The 18,199-nt window shown below is 35.6% G+C and overlaps 1 protein-coding gene across 1 annotated transcript; it reads left to right on the forward strand.

Annotated features, from left to right (window-relative positions):
- Positions 1 to 23: 23 nt before the first annotated feature.
- LOC123527234 (dol-P-Man:Man(5)GlcNAc(2)-PP-Dol alpha-1,3-mannosyltransferase-like) lies at positions 24 to 17,307 on the forward strand. Its single transcript, XM_053523257.1, has 9 exons — positions 24 to 195; positions 2,603 to 2,702; positions 3,935 to 4,082; positions 6,331 to 6,491; positions 7,962 to 8,082; positions 9,437 to 9,642; positions 12,335 to 12,395; positions 15,234 to 15,370; positions 16,241 to 17,307. Exons 1-9 carry the CDS (start codon positions 30 to 32, stop codon positions 16,404 to 16,406), a joined length of 1,266 nt encoding a protein of 421 aa, XP_053379232.1. The 5' UTR covers positions 24 to 29; the 3' UTR covers positions 16,407 to 17,307.
- Positions 17,308 to 18,199: the final 892 nt, after the last annotated feature.

The following is an 18,199-nucleotide window of genomic DNA, read 5'->3' on the forward strand; positions in this document are numbered from 1 at the left end:
GGAAGTAAACTTGCCACGTGACATTCAAAATGGCAGCCTCCATCAAAAAACAGATGTGGAGAAAATTCAAGAGAAATTTCAAACCTTCAGCTTTATTTCGCTTTTTGTTTGATCCTAATCTTTGCATTCCTGTTATGGTGTTGCTGTTTATTGCAGAATTCTGTGTCTCAATCTTCGTCATCAAGAAAATCAAATGTAAGTCTGGATGCAAGATAAATTACAGTCAACTCGTCCCCTACTCAGCTCGTACCCATTTAGTCATTTCGTCAATTTTGACGATTCAGATTAATCATTTCATCCCCCATTTTTCGGATCCTCTTTTCATACTTATAAAATAAACTCTAGGGGAGAAAATACCAAGGTCCCCACTGGGGCTCGAACTCCGGACCTTGTGATCTGTAGGCGGACACTCTAACCACGTCGCTGAAGGGTTAACCCAACAGCAAGGCTGTTGGAAGTGGCCTATAAACCTACTGTCACAACACTTATTTTTGTCAAAATTTGCTAGATAATGATTACATAAGTTAACAATGTATTACAATTTATACAGTTCAAAACTCGGTTGGATAGATCTCTAATTCATGGTGATACTAGATTTGATACCACTAACATTTATTAATCAACCATCATTATTGACTCTATTGTTTGAAAACTATTTAACACTGGAAGTGTAACAATAATTTGAATAAATGGGTAGAATACATTAAATTAATTGATGTAGAACTACTAGAAGACAAGTACCAGAACTCAAGAAGATTCTACTAGACCAATACAAGTTCCAATACAAGTTAAAAAATGTCTGATGTTGTGTGAAATTACACTTGTCGTTACAAGTGGATTCTCATACGTAAAAGAAATAATACAACTTGTGATAAATGAGTTCTTTCTTGCAATTATCTAATCATGTTATTCTTTTCATATATCATTCTCTCAATCAGCCCAATCAACATTAAGTTGATAAATGAAATCACTATTACACCTTTCAATCATTCTGACTCTGAGCATTTACTGTAAAAGTGATTAATCATAATTATCATCTTTTTGAAATACCCCTTTTTTAATTTAATATGTGTTAAACTTAAAGCAGCATGGTATCGTGATTGACAGGTATTTTTATATGCCCGTAGGGACGTATTATGTTATGACGCTGCTGTCCGTCCGTCCGTCTGTCCGTTAGCAATTTCGTGTCCGCTCTGTAACTCTTGAACCCCTTGAAGGATTTCAAGGAAACTTTACACAAATGTTCACCACACCAAGACGATGTGCAGACCGCATGTTTTGGATGTCTCACTTCAAGGTCAAGGTCACACTTAGGAGTCAAAGGTCATATCAGTTTGTTTCGTGTCCGCTCTGTAACTCTTGAACCCCTTGAAGTATATCAAAGAAACTTGACACAAATGTTCACCACACCACGACGACGTGCAGAGCGCATGTTCGGGATGACTTGCTTCAAGGTCAAGGTCACACTAAGGGGTCAAAAGTCATATCAGTTTGTTTCGTGTCCGCTCTGTAACTGTTGAACTGCTGGAAGGATTTCAAAGAAACTTGGCAGAAATGTTCACCACATTGTAACGATGTGCAGAGCGCATGTTCCGGATGACTCGCTTCAAGGTCAAGGTCACACGTAAGGGTCAAAGGTCATATATTATGACTTTGCTTTGTGTATATTGCTCTGCATTGCAGTGGTCTTGTTTTTATTTGGCAGATCTCCTTTTTGTACTTACAATAATTTTTTTTTTGAATTACTTCTCTTTTATGTTACTATAAATAGCTTATTTTGAAACTTTTTTATTATTGGCCGTAGGGAAAAACCGAGACCACTTTTCTGTGGTACAACATGGATGGTACCTCCAATTTTAAGGTGTATTTTTACATACCTATACCTGATAAGGATTTTTTTGTAGACTTTGATTTTTTTTTGTGGACTTAGATTTGTTTTTTGAAGTTTTCCTTTTGTTGTTCCAGTCCTTTGGGGCTACAACAGTCAAGTTCTTAAAATTTTGCTCCAATCCTATGATGTAAGCCTTCGGGCGTATATTGCCCCGCTTGGCGGCGCTCTTGTTTGCAATTGGCACGAATATTGTAATTAAAGGAAGAAAACCAACCAGACTCATGTGTATATAAATTTATTAAAAATAGATATAATATCTTAGTTAAAGCTACAGCTACATTAATATAACATATTATAACAAATTTCAAAAGATGCCTTGAGATTAAAGTATGTTAATGTCAGTAATGTCTCATTACAATGACAATACATTTTTTTTATGTGAGTGAGTATGGTTTTAGAAATGAAAGAGAATTTAACAGCATTGCTTAGAGGGTTTGTATGGAAGTTGGTAGCTTGGTAAACACAAGTGGGAATCAGGGCTAAACAAATTGTTTGAAAGCAATTTTTCATACAGGATGAGCTGCTTAGAATATTCACTCATCCTGGTGTACTAAGGAAAATGATTTTATACCTCATTCCTGTCTGAAGTGTGATAGTAATTTAAGACATTAAATTGGTTTGTTGACCGTGATTTTAATATTTCTAGTAATACTATGTAAAAAAAAAAGCCAAAAAGTGTGTACATTAATTTTGAATTATTTTACATTGTAGACACAGAGATAGACTGGGTGGCTTATATGCAGGAAGTAGAAGGTTTTATCAATGGTACATATGATTATATGCAGCTGAAAGGGGACACTGGACCACTAGTGTAAGATTTACTTGTTTGCAAAGACCAAAATTCATTTATATAATATATTATATACTTTATTGAGCTGATGGGTTTGTTATTGAATACAAATGTAAGCACGCCCATCTGCATAGCTAGGCCCTTTGTAATTTATTTATATATATATATTCTTGCTATCTGTAATAAATCATACTGAGAATCTCAAGTATGGAAAAGCTTACTTTTACCAAATTAAATATTTCCATTAATGCACACCATATAAACTTTAAAAAAGAGAATACATTCTCTGGTACGGTGCTTTGCCGGAATTCAGGGTGGCCAACCCATGTGACATTTCAATATTATACACATGGGAAAATTACTTCATTCAGGTAACATCTTTGCTTATAATTTGCTTATTCCTTGACTGATTTTGATAATATAAACAGCACTGAAGACATGAAAACAAGTACTTTCCTTGGCACAAACATCCACCACACATTCTAAATACTTTACTCAAACACTTCCCCAAATGTTTTCTTCATGGAGCAAATGTGCAGATAACATGCACATTGGAATTTGGGAGCAGTGTTTGAAGAAAGTATTGAGAATATATGGCAGATGCTTTATCTTATCAAAATCTGTCAAGAAATAAAAAAAGATATAGAAAAGTCACATGGGTTAGCCACTCTGGAATTGGTCTTCTGTACTGATTTGTTTGTAATAACTTTTCTCCATCTAAATAGAGATAGTTTAACAAATAATCAGTAGACATTATATGACGAAATTTTGTATCTGTTCCAATGAGTGACCAGGTATTTTTTATCATTGTTCAATAGATAGAGAGAATTGCAGTTACTTCTCAGATAAACAGTTCTTTTAATCATGTGAGATGTATCACGCAAAACTGATATCAGGCCAATTTTTTCATCAATTTGGGAATGCCACCGACACCGGTGGAATTGGGAAAATGCTCTCAGAAATTGTCTTAATTGGGACAATTTGCAAATTACCAAAATCTACATAAATGTGTTTTTGTGTGAAATATTAGTGAATTGCATTTCAGTAATTGTTCAACAGTATAATAATTTACCTAAATATACAAATTAGCAAAACTATTCTAAAACAGCAAAACCCTAACAGGTATAATCATTTGGGAATTTTAAATTCAACTTTGGGAAAAAAACATACTTTTTTGCATTGGGATTACCTCCTTTTACAGGAGGTAGATTTATAGGGGAAAAAAGCCCTGGATATTGTGTTTTTTGTTGCAGTTATCCAGCTGGCTTTGTGTACATTTTCTCAGGCCTGTACTACCTGACAGATTATGGGAAAGATTTACAGATGGCACAGTATATATTTGCAGGGCTTTATCTTACATCTCTACTGGTTGTATTTGACATATACAGGCGTGTGAAAAAGGTTGGTATGTTAAATTATACTAACAATAGTTCTGTTTTATATATTACAATAAATGTAATTCTAAGTCATGTTTATAGAGATTTATCCTCTCTTTTCTCAAGAAAAAAGGGAAGAAATTTAGCTTTCATTTCTCAAGAAAAACGTAGATAATGATGCTCTCTTCTTGAGAAAAACAAGGGTAATGATGCATTCTTCTCAAGGAAAAGTGGGGTAATGATGTGTTCTTTTCAAGGAAAATAGGGGTAATGATACTTTCTCTGCAAGGAAATGTTGGGGAATGATGCTATATTCTCAAGAAAAAGTTGGGTATTGATGCTCTCATCTAAAGAAACAGTGAGGTAATGATGCATTCTTCTCAAGAGGAGAGTGTTCTTCTCAATGAAAAGTGGGGTAATGAAGGAAAAGAGGGGTAATGATACTCTCTGATTAAGGAAAAGGTGGGTAATGATAGGATTCATAAGGAAAAGGACAATAATGATGCTCTCTTCTCCAGGAAAAAGGGGGTAATGATTCTTCTGGAGGAAAATGTGGGCAATTATTCTCTTTTTCTCACAAAAAGAGAGGTAATGATGGTCTCTTCCTAAGAAAAAAGTGAGTAGAGATGCTCTCTTCCCAAGAAAAAAGTGGGTGGAGATGCTCTCTTCCCAAGAAATAGTTGGGTAATGATGCTCCCTTCCCAAGAAAAAGGTGGGTAGAGATGCTGTCTTCCAAAGAAAAAAGTAGGTAATGATGCTCTCTTCCCAGGAAATAGGTGGATAATAATGCTCTCTTCCCAAGAAAAAAGTGGGTAGAGATATTGTCTTCCCAAGAAAAAAGTAGGTAATGATGCTCTCTTCCCAAGAAATAGGTGGATAATGATGCTCTCTTCCCAAGAAAAAAGTGGGTGAAGATGCTCTCTCCCCAAGAAAAAAGTAGGTAATGATGCCCTCTTCCCAAGAAATAGGTGGGTAATGATGCTCTCTCCCCAAGAAAAAAGTGGGTAAAGATTCTTCCCAAGAAAAAAGTAGGTAATGATGCCCTCTTCCCAAGAAATAGGTGGGTAATGATGCTCTCTCCCCAAGAAAAAAGTGGGTAAAGATGCTCTCTTCCCAAGAAAAAAGTGGGTAAAGATGCTCTCTTCCCAAGAAAAAAGTAGGTAATGATGCCCTCTTCCCAAGAAATAGGTGGATAATGATGCTCTCTTCCCAAGAAAAAAGTGGGTAAAGATGCTGTCTTCCCAAGAAACAGGTGGGTAATGATGCTCTCTTCCCAATAAATAGGTGGGTAATGATGCTGTCTTCCCAAAAATAAAGTGGGTAAAGATGCTCTCTTCCCAAGAAAAAGGTAGGTAATGATGCTCTCTTCCCGATAAAAAAGTGGGCAATGGTGCTTTCTCAAGGTAAAGAAGGATAATGATCATAATGATGGTCTCTTTCCTCATAAAAAGTGGAGTAGTGATTTTGTATTCTCAAGAAAAGGCAATCTGACTAAAGTACTTGATCTTCTAAACGAAGATCTGAGAACGACCCATTCACATTCGTCTTCTGTATATTTTGGATTTCCAATATTGCTATTTTTATTTTCGCAAATTTATTTTCGTTTGAACCAATCAGACAACTTGTTCGAATGTCAAAGAGTAAGAAAAATTTGCAGTTAATCCAGGGCTCGAACCCGGAACCTCTCGCTTACAGAGCAAGTGCCCTACCGACTGAGCTAACCGGCCATCTCACATATTTCGACATAAAAATTGTTGATATCAAAAACCAAGGCTTTTTAAAGCTTGCAGAATGTTGTAAGTTAGCTTTTGACTGGCTAGCGGAAGGGTTGTCAGAACGAGGCCATCAATAGCTCGTTGTCAGATCCTATGCGTAGCGTAATAGGAGATGTACTTTAGTCAGATTGCAAGAAAAGGAGAGGTAGTGATTCTCCCTTTTGTAATTTCAATAGCTTTAAAAAAAAACATTTTTTTTTTGAAGACAATGATACTGATGCTGTTGTAGCTATTTGTTAGAGATATATTGTAAGGTTTTCAGTTTATAGATACATGTATATCATTATACTTACAGTTTATAATATTGTGGAACAGTTAAAGTTAAGAGTTGTAGTGTAACACTTGTAGTATATGATTTCGCTATTATATATACATGTACTTGTGTTAAATCCATATAATGATCATCAGTTTATCGTTGTGCCAGTATTTCAAAGACAAGATGTTTTTTCTGGTTTTGAAACATGTCTTATTTTTAATGTTTTGTCAAATAATTTTCAGGTTCCACCTTTTGTCTTCTTCTTCATGTGTTGTGCCTCATATAGAATCCATTCTATCTTCATACTGAGAATGTTTAATGACCCAGTTGCCATGTTGTTTCTATATATAGCAATAGATCTGTTCCTTGCAGACAGGTGGTCACTAGGATGTCTAATGTTCAGGTAAATCAACTTTACTTTTTACAAAAATATCCATATTAAAGCTTTGAACTAATGGTCAAGCGCATTGCTTCTTGTTTGAAGAAATCGATAATGAGATATTCAGATTGCATTTACAGGTAACTTTTTATGACTGGTTCAGATTATAGGGGGCAGTGCCATGTAGGCTCTTTCATACATGATATTTTGACAAGAGTTATGTAATACGCAATTTGATTGAATTCAGATTTGCAGCAGTATAAATCCTGGTATACATTCACAGATTTTCTGCTTGTGTATTGTTACACCTCAGGTGCAAATGAACAAAAATAACATGGCAGATACATTGAATTTGAAGCAAATACTGTACATCCATGCAGGTACTCCAGTAATGCTTGTTGGGTTATTAATGATTTTTAAAAGTGTTAATGTGTAATAAAAGTATTGATGATTGTTATATAGCATCCAGTGAATTCAGCAGATCACTACAGAAAAATGCAAGAACTTGTAAACATTGTACCTCTTTACTAGACATTTCTATGAAGAAGGTGACACAGTAAAAATGACATCAGTTATAGGTAATAGTCTATTCAATATACATGAGTACTTGTTGAAACAACACTGGTGTAGCCATAATTAAATATGGGATACAAAATTAACTGCGCTCTGCAGACCTATGTTGTGTCTTAATTAAAACTGGTTGGAGGGGGCCTCCATGGCCGAGTGGTTAAGGTTTCTGACTTCAGATCACTTGCCCTTCACCGATGTAGGTTCGAGCCTCACTCAGGGCGTTGAATTCTTCATGTGAGGAAGCCATCCAGCTGGCTTACGGAAGGTTTGTGGTTCTACCCAGGTGCCCACTCATGATAAAATAATGAACAGAGGGGCACCTGGGGTCTTCCTCCACCATCAAAGCTGGAAAGTTGCCATATGACGAATAATTGTGCCGGTGCGACGTTAAACCCAACAAACAAACAAAAAAATAAATGAATAAAACTGGTTTTGTAAAGGTCCCATAATTTATAGTCCATCAGTATTGAATAAGCTTATTTAAACATAACCTTAAATTTATCAAATAATTTAAGAAACCTACCAAAAAACAGAGAAGTATTGAAAAGCTTTACAACCCTCGTATACTGTTGAAATGTAAGATTACAGCGTATTTAATCATGTATTCATTTGGTTTCATAACTATGCCAAAATGTTCAATAATAGCCTGTCTAGGGTTTTCAAAAAATTTCACTTTGGCCAATATTTGATGGAAGAGTAATTTCAGAGTATTTACAATTAAGGTCAGGTATCTTTTCCCAGAGTAAAATTTTTTGCAAAGTTCATGCATATGCATCATTCCCATAATTTTTTTATATGACAAAAGGCATATACTTTTGTTCATGTCCATTAAAGTTGTTGCAGGTATCCTTGACACAAAACATTTTTATGTAAATGTTGAAAAGGAAAGAGATTTCGAAGTATGTAATAATTATATTATTGCAGTTTTGGTGTGTCAGTGAAGATGAATATCCTTCTGTTTGCCCCAGCTCTGCTGTTTCTACTACTGGTGACTCAGGGAATCATTAGAACTGTAAAAAATCTAACCATTTGTGCTATACCACAGGTAACTTAATATTTACAACAGATTTGTTCTGTATTACACCACTGTTAGATAAACTACAAATGTATATTGTAGTACAGTCGATACTGTACATGGGACCACATTTACTGAGCAACCCTTTTACTAAGCAACCGCTTTAAATCTTACCAAAAGGTTTTTGCTGTATAAAAAATATATACCATTTAATGACTTTTTCATTATACAGCCAGCAACCACATAAAGCTGGTCCCAGTAGGTAAAATTGTCTTCAGAAGTATTTATTGGCCGTGTATGAAACCTCCCCCCCTCCCAACCCCCCAACGAATTTGCAAGTAAATGTGTAGGTTTATACAATTAACCTTTCTGACAGCCAAGCAAACAATAGTTGTCACAGTAGGTAAACTAGGAGGAATTTTCACCATCTTAAAACATATCATGAACAATATTTAATAGTGTAGTGGTAGAGGGTCCGCTTCAAGTGCGGGAGGTCGTGGGTTCGGTCCCCATTCCCGGCCGCATCATACCGAAGTATGAGAAATGATACCAAGCACTCCCTTGCTTGAAGCTCATGAGCTTTAAAAGGGATATTGGCTTCTCTTCTTTCATATGCTCATGGAGATGGATTCCAGCGGGAATGAGGTGTCCAGAGTGATTATATAAGTTGTACAACTTGCTTCACAATCGACCTAAATTAAAACAGTATAAACCAACAATATTTGTCATAGTTTTAAAGTTTGGTGTGTATGATGTATCCACTGTTCAACATATTACTTGTCATTCTAAATTTACCAAAATCCATTAAAAGACACTTACTTTAAGACACTAAGTACTATTTATTGGTCCTCTGTGTGGTCTCTTCCAACAGTGTCAACTGTATATTAGAATCATTGGTCTCTTTATCTGACTCTCCAGAGTATATTTGTCACATGTCTGTTAATGAATCAATCTGAAATGTTACTTTAACCTTTACCCTGCTGAATTTCTAAAATGGACTGGTCTATCATTCACTTTGGGCAGCACCATTTATTATTTGAAGGGATGTTCACTGAAAATTAACTGACTGAATAGCTAACAGTGCAGACCAAGATCAGCCTGCACAGATGTGCTGATCTTGGTCTGCACTGGTGGCAAAGGCAGAATCACTTGCCACCAGCAGTCTAGAGGTTAACAGTGCATTCCTTATGATAATGATTGTAGAGCAGCCAGCTGAAAAAAAGGCTATAAAAAAACAAAATCACCAATTAACTGATTGGGTGAGTTTGTCTCAATTTCAGGATTTTAACCTTAAATTTTATCTGTCAAGATATTTATCAGTCAGATTTTATATGTACATAAGTGATTTCATGGGACTTCATGAGAAACAAATTCTATCTTTCAGGTTGTTTTAGCAATTCCATTTTTGCTGGAGAATCCATGGGGCTACATTAAAATGTCTTTCAATTTAGGACGCCAGTTTTTCTACAAATGGACAGTAAATTGGAGACTGTTACCGGAGGATATTTTTCTCAACAGAACCTTTCAGATGTCCTTGTTACTGGGTCATATAGCAGTTTTACTTGCATTTGTATTTATTAAATGGAGAAGGTGTGTATTGGTTGTTTATATAGTACACCTAGTATAGTTATGTGTATAGGAAATTTGAAAACATACATGTATACTTTGACCTTCTCTTATATTTTGCAAAAAATATCAAATCAACTCCAGTTTAATTTACAAGTACAGCAAAGTACAAATATTTTATTTTCAAACAAGCTTTTGTGAAATCTCTCCTTATCCTCCCTCGTACACCCCCTTCCCCCCCCCCCCCCCCCCCCCCGCAACACTGACTAGCCTGATGAGGTCTCTTGAAGGTCTCTCCCCCCCCCCCCCCCCCTTCCAACACCCACACAGCATACTTCAGCAATGCTTCTTCATCAGATAATGTTTTGTGCATACAAGGTACTTCCTGTTTTCATGTCTATTTGATATGATAACATGTAACTGCAAAGGTCAAAATTAATTTTGGACTTTACATGAGTAACCTGAAATAAAACTTGTACAACTAGAATTTATGATATTCTAGTACATTGATATAATATACCAGCAATATTTTATTTTTCACTGAAATTTTTGGAATAGAATATTTCAGTTGACAATATTCACATGCATGTGTATCATTTTTAGCTCACCTGTCACAAAGTGACAAGGTGAGCTTTTTGATCACGCAGTGTCCGTCATCCGTGCGTTCGTAAACTTTTACTTGTGACCATCTAGAGGTCACATTTTTCATGGGATCTTTATGAAAGTTGGTCAGAATGTTCATCTTGATGATATCTAGGTCAAGCTCGAAACTGGGTCACGTGCCGTCAAAAACTAGGTCAGTAGTCTAAAAATAGAAAAACCTTGTGACCTCTCTAGAGGCCATATTTTTCACAAGATCTTCATGAAAATTGGTCAGAATGTTCACCTTGATGATATCTAGGTCAAGTTGGAAAGTGGGTCACGTGCCGTCAAAAACTAGGTCAGTAGGTCTAAAAATAGAAAAACGTTGTGACCTCTCTAGAGGCCATATATTTCACAAGATCTTCATGAAAATTGGTCAGAACGTTCACCTTGATGATATCTAGGCCAAGTTCGAAACTGGGTCACGTGCGGTCAAAAACTAGGTCAGTAGGTCTAAAAATAGAAAAACCTTGTGACCTCTCTAGAGGCCATATATTTCATGAGATCTTCATGAAAGTTGGTCTGAATGTTTACCTTGATGATATCTAGGTCAAGTTCGAAAGTGGGTCACGTGCCTTCAAAAACTAGGTCAGTAGGTCAAATAATATAAAAACCTTGTGACCTCTCTAGAGGCCATATTTTTCATGGGATCTGTATGAAAATTGGTGAGAATGTTCACCTTGATGATATCTAGGTCAAGTTCAAAAGTGGGTCACATGCCTTCAAAAACTAGGTCAGTAGGTCAAATAATATAAAAACCTTTTGACCTCTCTAGAGGCTATATTTTTCATGGGATCTGTATGAAAAATGGTCTGAATGTTCATCTTGATGATATCTAGGTCAAGTTCGAAAGTGGGTCACTTGCCATTAAAAACTAGGTCAGTAGGTCAAATAATAGAAAAACCTTGTGACCTCTCTAAAGGCCATATTTTTCATGGGATCTGTATGAAAATTGGTCTGAATGTTCATCTTGATGATATCTAGGTCAAGTTCGAAACAGGGTCATGTGCGGTCAAAAACTAGGTCAGTAGGTCTAAAAATAGAAAAACCTTGTGACCTCTCTAGAGGCCATACTTGTGAATGGATCTCCATAAAAATTGGTCAGAATGTTCTCCTTGATGATATCTAGGTCAGGTTTGAAACTGGGTCACGTGCCTTAAAAAACTAGGTCAGTAGGTCAGATAATAAAAAAAACTTGAGACCTCTCTAGAGGCCATACTTTTCATGGGATCTGTATGGAAGTTGGTCTGAATGTTCATCTTGATGATATCTAGGTCAAATTTGAAACTGGGTCAACTGTGGTCAAAAACAAGGTCAGTAGGTCTAAAATTATTAAAATCTTTTGACCTCTCTAGAGGCCATATTTTTCAATGGATCTTCATGAAAATTGATCTGAATGTTCACCTTGATGATATCTATGTCAGTTTCGAAACTGGGTCACGTATGGTCAAAAACTAGGTCAGTAGGTATAAAAATAGAAAAACCTTGTGACCTCTCTAGAGGCCATATTTTTCATGAGATCTTCATGAAAATTAGTGAGAATGTTCACCTTGATGATATCTGGATAAAATTCGAAACAGGGTCACATACCTTCGAAAACTAGGTCAAATAATAGAAAAACCTTGTGACCTCTCTGGAGACCATATTTTTCAATGGATCTTCATGAAAATTAGTCAGAATTTTTATCTTGATAATATCTAGGTCAAGTTCAAAACTGGGTCACATGAGCTCAAAAACTAGGTCACTATGTCAAATAATAGAAAAAATGACGTCATACTCGAAACTGGGTCATGTGGGAAGAGGTGAGCGATTCAGGACCATCATGGTCCTCTTGTTTTTAGTAATTTGTTTTAATCCATTTTTCATTCATCTAAATAGCAACAATTCAGGTTCTGTATGTTAACCCTTCACAATGAAAATATCAACTTTCGCAGTGTTTGACCAGTTACATTCGTTCTACACATCCTTTCAGTTCATTATAGATTTTTCATCGTTCTGTTAAAAACTTTTATCCGCACTTTCATTTTGTATTTTGTAAGGTAACCTGGTAACTAGATTTTTTTTTTATTTTCAGGTATTTACCAAAGATTGATGTTACAAGTTTCAAGAAGCCAAATATTCAACTATCTCCAGATCATATCCTTTGAATTTATTTAATTATTGGAGATGATATTTGCAAGCAGTTTACAAATATGAAACTTAGCGGAGTTATTTCTTGCGCGGATATTGAGAGATTTCGTGTAGCAATGTAAAGCATCGGTGGGCCTGTTTTCTATTTCCATGCATTGTCCTAACAGATTGAGCTGTTTCTTTGTGTGCAAGATTGTTCTCTTCATTAGTTATTGCTTGAAGGTTAGAGAGAGCTTGTTGTTGATCCTCTGGTCTGTGTAGGTAGCTGTAAGTCTTGTACTGTAGAAAGTAAAGGTAAGGTAAGGAATCAACCACTGCCCAGTCCATCCAGCTGTCGTACCTTCCTCTATGCTCTGGGTCATCTCTGGTGGATTGGAACATTTCATACTGCAGCTGTTTCGGAATGCACTGAATTTCATTGGGGACAAAATGATACAGAATGAAACAATGTGTTTAATTGATTCTTCACAATAATTGTCTGCAATGCTGAAGAATTCCATCCACCCACTTTGCATTTCATGATCATAACAGCTACACACAGGTTCCACTGTATATCTGTCATAGCGTTGTTCAGTTTCCTGTAGAAATTCTTCTGTCCTTTTCATATCGCCAAGGCAGTATAACACAGAAGCCATTTTTAAGTTGTCCTGATGTAACATCCGAGTTCTGTCCTGCATGTAACGTGATGATAGAGTGTAGTTTTGACTCAAATGAATGGCTGCTAGTTGGGACCCAAGTGTTGACCATACCAAAGGTGCTAGAAGACAACATGCTTTCTGTTCCAAATTGGTGCTCGGTCTAGAAAATTTTCTCAGACTGGTTACACATCGAAACAAGTATTTTAGACTGGTTTCTAAACTTGTTCTTGTCACTAAGTCCAAGATACTTTTATAATGTCCACTCAGGATTAGAGCCATATCTTTCAAAAGTGACCCAAATATTACAAGACTTGTTTCAAAAGAAGAAGAGAAGAATTGTTTGACAGCATTGCTTAGAGGGTTTGTATGGAAGTTGGTAGCTTGGTAAACACAAGTGGGAATCAGGCTCAACAAATTGTTTGAAATTGTTACTTGGTTGATTGAATTCAGCTGCATTTGCAATCTTTGCCCTAGGTCATCTATCGGAATACTAAGCAATAGCAGTCCAATATTTTGCAGTAAATTTGAAATTTTCTCAAGTACTGTATGTTTTTCCACAGATGTATATAGTCCAGACATCAGGTTATTGCCATGCTGTATAAAATGTGGACAGTTCCCGTGTTCTGTACAGTGGTAAAGTGCTTGTAAGCAACCAGTTAAACACTGGAGTAAGTTGCTCTCTGTCCATATCCATAATCTTTGTTCTGAATACAGTAAAACAAAACTGTTTTACACATAAAACTTGGAATTTGGCCTCCATTATCTTCATTTATAAACAATTTAAGATACATTTTCATCAAAATGTAGCACCTTACTTGGGTGATATTTAAACTATACATCAAAGCTCGTTCTGCCAAGGATGTAGATATTCTCCATTCGAATTCTGCATCCTCACTGCCCCATTTTACCTGCTGGAACAACGAAACATCCAGTTTTCAGCAAATCTCTTTATATCTGTTGTTGGCCATTTTTCTTTTCTTATTAATCAAGCTCGGGCTTAATGCGGCCATGACTGACAGTGATATGCCGGTACAAGATCATCAACAAACCCGGGCTCTCCGTGATGAGCCCATGATGGACCATGCTGTTCTGCATTGTCAGGAATAGCATCAGTAAAAAACCTGTTCTTTAGAAATTTTCTGCCATTTATATCTTGAACAAAGTATTCATTAGGTACAAGATTGTCCGCAGCTGGTACATCGTGTCTTAGCTGTTGAAGAAGGCAGTAACCTGATGGAGTTTTCTCATCTTGGATCATCATAAGATTTAGTACCCCAGGTTTACGCTCATTGTATTATCTCAAGGTCTTCGAGTACAGCAAAGAGTATCTGTATCTGACTGAAGGCCTAATGTTGTAGAGCCTTCTGATTGGCTGCCAAAATGAAATTGATACCATTGCTTGCCTTCTAGTTTCAGTTCAATTGTCGCAATTGTTTCTCGTAATAGAAATACCCTTCTCCTCTTAAGTACTAATCTCTCGTTGACCCAAATGTCATCAAGCACCTGAAAGAGTCTGGCAGAGTTGTTGCTATAAAAGTTTGGAACACGAAACATTCTGAAATTTATAGAGGTTTAAGGAGAGCTATAGTCAGTGTTGTCAGGTACATAAAAAACATAGTACTTTAAACTCGTTCCTGTGTAAGTCATAGAAATTTCAAAGTCCTGCAAATTTCATTCTTTCCGAGATAGACCTGACATGCTCATAGTTTCAGTGTTGATCAAAGTTCGAACTTCATGGTCTTATTAAAGCCATGTTGACATACAGGCTGGGATATAGTAATTGTAAGAAATTCAAACCTGTCAAATATGTCATATTTTTTGTTTTCAACTGCTTGTTTCTGAAAAAAAAATGCATAAAAAATGACTGTAAAAATGTAAATCTGGTATAATGATTAATATAGTCAGCTTTTCAAGTATATGCATCTAATACGTTTGAAATAATGTATTTGTGAGACTAGCCTGATTTGATGACTGTATTACCTTTCTATGTAGGTTTCACCCTTCACAATGATGTTCTGTATGATCAAAGGCATTGTTTATTTCTACTTCTTCTTTTTCTACTTTCTGTTTGAATGTAAGGGAGAGTAATCTGTTTGAAATGTATCACAGATGCAATTATACACTCCCCTGAATCTAAATAATTATTGACCCCGATGATAAAAATGAAGAACTATCAAACATGTTTAGAATCCTTAACATTCAGCACAGATATTGCTGCCATTATTTACAGCCAATTTTATAGGAATGTGTTTCAGTAGATCCTTACATTACCAATTTTATGTCTGGTATTTCCATAGTCTACATTACCTGCTGTGGTCTACAAATCTACCTGTTGTCATAAGGTATGTATCATTATCAGTATTTCAAAGGTTGTATAAGATGTTTTTGTTGTTTTGGTTTGCAAATTTACTGGTCTCTATAAGGTATGTTTCATTATCAGTATTTCACAGTTTATATATGGCATTTCCATGGTTTTTGTCTTCAGATTTACTGGTTGGTATAAGGTATGTTTCATTTTATTTCTGAATGTTTCCATGGTTCTAACCAGGTCACTACCCATGTCTGAAACAGTGCCCAGAGGAAGATGTAAGGGTGCCATAATTATGACCTATAAATATCAATCTCTGTGAATTAACTAATTTACGATTAACTGTTAAATATATACCAGTATAGACAATGGTCAAGTCAATAAATATATGAATCTGTCGATATTCCCAAAAAAGCATTTTATGGGAGAAGTGGTTATTACCAGTATTACTGTGTGTCAGTTAAGTATTTCTGTGGAAGTTATGAATGAAATAACAAAGGAATCATAAATGTGGGGCATATTAAAAAATATTAAAAGGGGCGCTGTGGCAAAGTGGTTTAGGTTGCTGACTTTAAATTACATACCTTTCACAGCTTAGGGTTTGCTTAAGGTGTAGAATTCTTTCATGTAAACCATGCAGCTGGCTAAGCCGCTTACAGGTTTGTCGTTTTACTCAGGTGCCTGAAATTATACCTGAAGGGGCACCTTGAGTTTTCCACCACCATCAAAAGCAGAAAAGTCTGTATATTGCCTAAAATTGTTATATTGTAGCTCAAAACTTAAGAAAAAAAGGATGGGAAAAAAATATAAACTGTTATGAAACTTCACAAAATGTTGGCAAAAACTGAGGATTTGATATTGAAATAATATTCTACGTTCTATACCATATGTTTATGTTTTCCAGAATACTGTTGCTGGGAATCATAGAGTTGTGCTGGAACACATATCCATCTACAGAATTGAGCAGTTCTATGCTACACCTGTGTCACCTGGTGACACTAATAGGCCTGTGGCTCTCTCCAGCTTACACAACACCAAAGAAGGCAACTACAGTGCAGAAAGTAGACTGAACACTGTGAAAATGATTTACACACCTACCTGTGGTTCTTAGACTTAAGATTTTAAAAAAAAAGGCCAGAAGTGAGAAGATATTCACTTCCAGAAAGTTCTTTAGTTCATTAAGGCTTGAAAGATAGTTGGAAATGAAATGTGTAAAATGCTGACATCCAAGAGAGTTCTGTGGAATATTCTGCAGAATCTATGGAATTGGTTATATGGCAGACGTGCAAGTTATTACAGCATTACTGCAACAAAATATACAAACTGGCTACCGGTATTTATTTATAGTTAATAAAAACGGGTTGTGTATAAGATATTAATACTATCAATTTATGCAGGAAACAGAGGTTTTTTTACGATGGTGTGAACAGTATTGTTGTGCTGTGGCTGTGCATTTTAAATCATAAAACGAAGTGCAATAGTAATCAAATAGTGTTTATGTGCATGTGTGTTACTTTAACCTTTAACCTGCTAAATTTCTAAAATGGGCTGGTCTATCACTCAATTTAGGCAATACCATTTATTATTTGAAGGGGTGTTTACTGAAAATTTACTGACTGAATAGCGAACAGTGCAGACCATGATTAGCCTGCACGGATATTCAGGCTAACCTTGGTCTGCACTGGTCGCAAAGGCAGAATAACTCGCCGCCAGCAGGCTTAAGGTTAAACAAGGTATAATAGATAATGTGTTCATATTTGAAGGAGTGAATCTAGTTTTAGCTTTAAGCAGAGCTGTGTCCATTATGGAATGTGCCAAATTAGTTGAAGAAGTATGACAAACTGTGTTTCAGTCTACTCTAAGATGAGGTGACTTCATTAAAATGGCCATTTTCCAGATTTGCTTTAATCTGTGTATTTATTCTTTACTGTAAAGTCTGATATTTTTGTGAGACTAAATGTTTGCAATATTTGTTTCGACTTATTTTCTTATCATGGAAAATGTGTTGTTTTGATAAGTATACATACACATCTGCAGTAGTTCCTTTCTAAACCCAAGATTATCTTCCTGAAATCTATATTGTCCTACGATCACAGGTTTTTTCCTTTTACTAGCTTATCGGCCTATATTCCATGCCAAAGGTATGTAATTTTCCAAATGATGCAAATTCCCATCTACATCTGAAACAAAACATCTATCAAAATTGCACAAAAATTGACAAGTTTGGACATATTTGTAATGAAGATGTTAAAGAGGTTGTCATGTAAACAAGTGTATGAAAAGTTTAACACATCTAATATTCCTATGGACTAATTTCCAAATTTGAAAATTTACTCAAAATTCCCAATTTGGGTTTAGCTATGTTCCAAATTTACTGAAAACCGTCATGTAAACCTCAAACACATAATTCCATTTCTAAAGCTTGAATTGCGTACAAACTCCTTTAACTGAATATCAAAACAGGTTTATATTAAAAAATTCTTTGATGATCTATATATGAGAAGAAACTAGTCAATAAGGTTTATCCAAAAAGATTTGTTAAAGTTTGATAAGAGCTAATATACTACTACCATTAAAATTTAAAGTTTTCATTAAAATTGTTATCAAAAGAATTTACCTGATCATGATTCTGTAACAAGAATAGTTCACTTTCATGAGATAAAGCTGCTGTAAAGCTATTTAATTCTTTGCATAAAATTTAGGTTTAGTCAACTTTCTGACCTAAAAATTTATGATCAAGTTGAAAATATAACCTCCAGAGTGCTAACAAGGTCTTTCCAAGATTTGACCTAGTGACCTAGTTTCTGACCTCATATAACCTAGTTACACTCTAAGTAGAAAAAGTGGCCTATAGGGTGTTAAC

This window comes from Mercenaria mercenaria, chromosome 14, assembly GCF_021730395.1.
Source record: "Mercenaria mercenaria strain notata chromosome 14, MADL_Memer_1, whole genome shotgun sequence".
NCBI classification, from domain to species: Eukaryota; Metazoa; Mollusca; class Bivalvia; order Venerida; family Veneridae; genus Mercenaria; species Mercenaria mercenaria.

What these genes read in the sequence shown, in the direction of transcription:
- LOC123527234 (XM_053523257.1), top strand. Translation starts at nt 30, where the DNA reads ATGGCAGCCTCCATCAAAAAACAGATGTGGAGAAAATTCAAGAGAAAT. An exon ending in GGGGACACTGGACCACTAGT is followed by an intron (nt 2,703 to 3,934) that starts GTAAGATTTACT and finishes TTTTTGTTGCAG; the next exon opens with TTATCCAGCTGGCTTTGTGT. An exon ending in CTAGGATGTCTAATGTTCAG is followed by an intron (nt 6,492 to 7,961) that starts GTAAATCAACTT and finishes ATATTATTGCAG; the next exon opens with TTTTGGTGTGTCAGTGAAGA.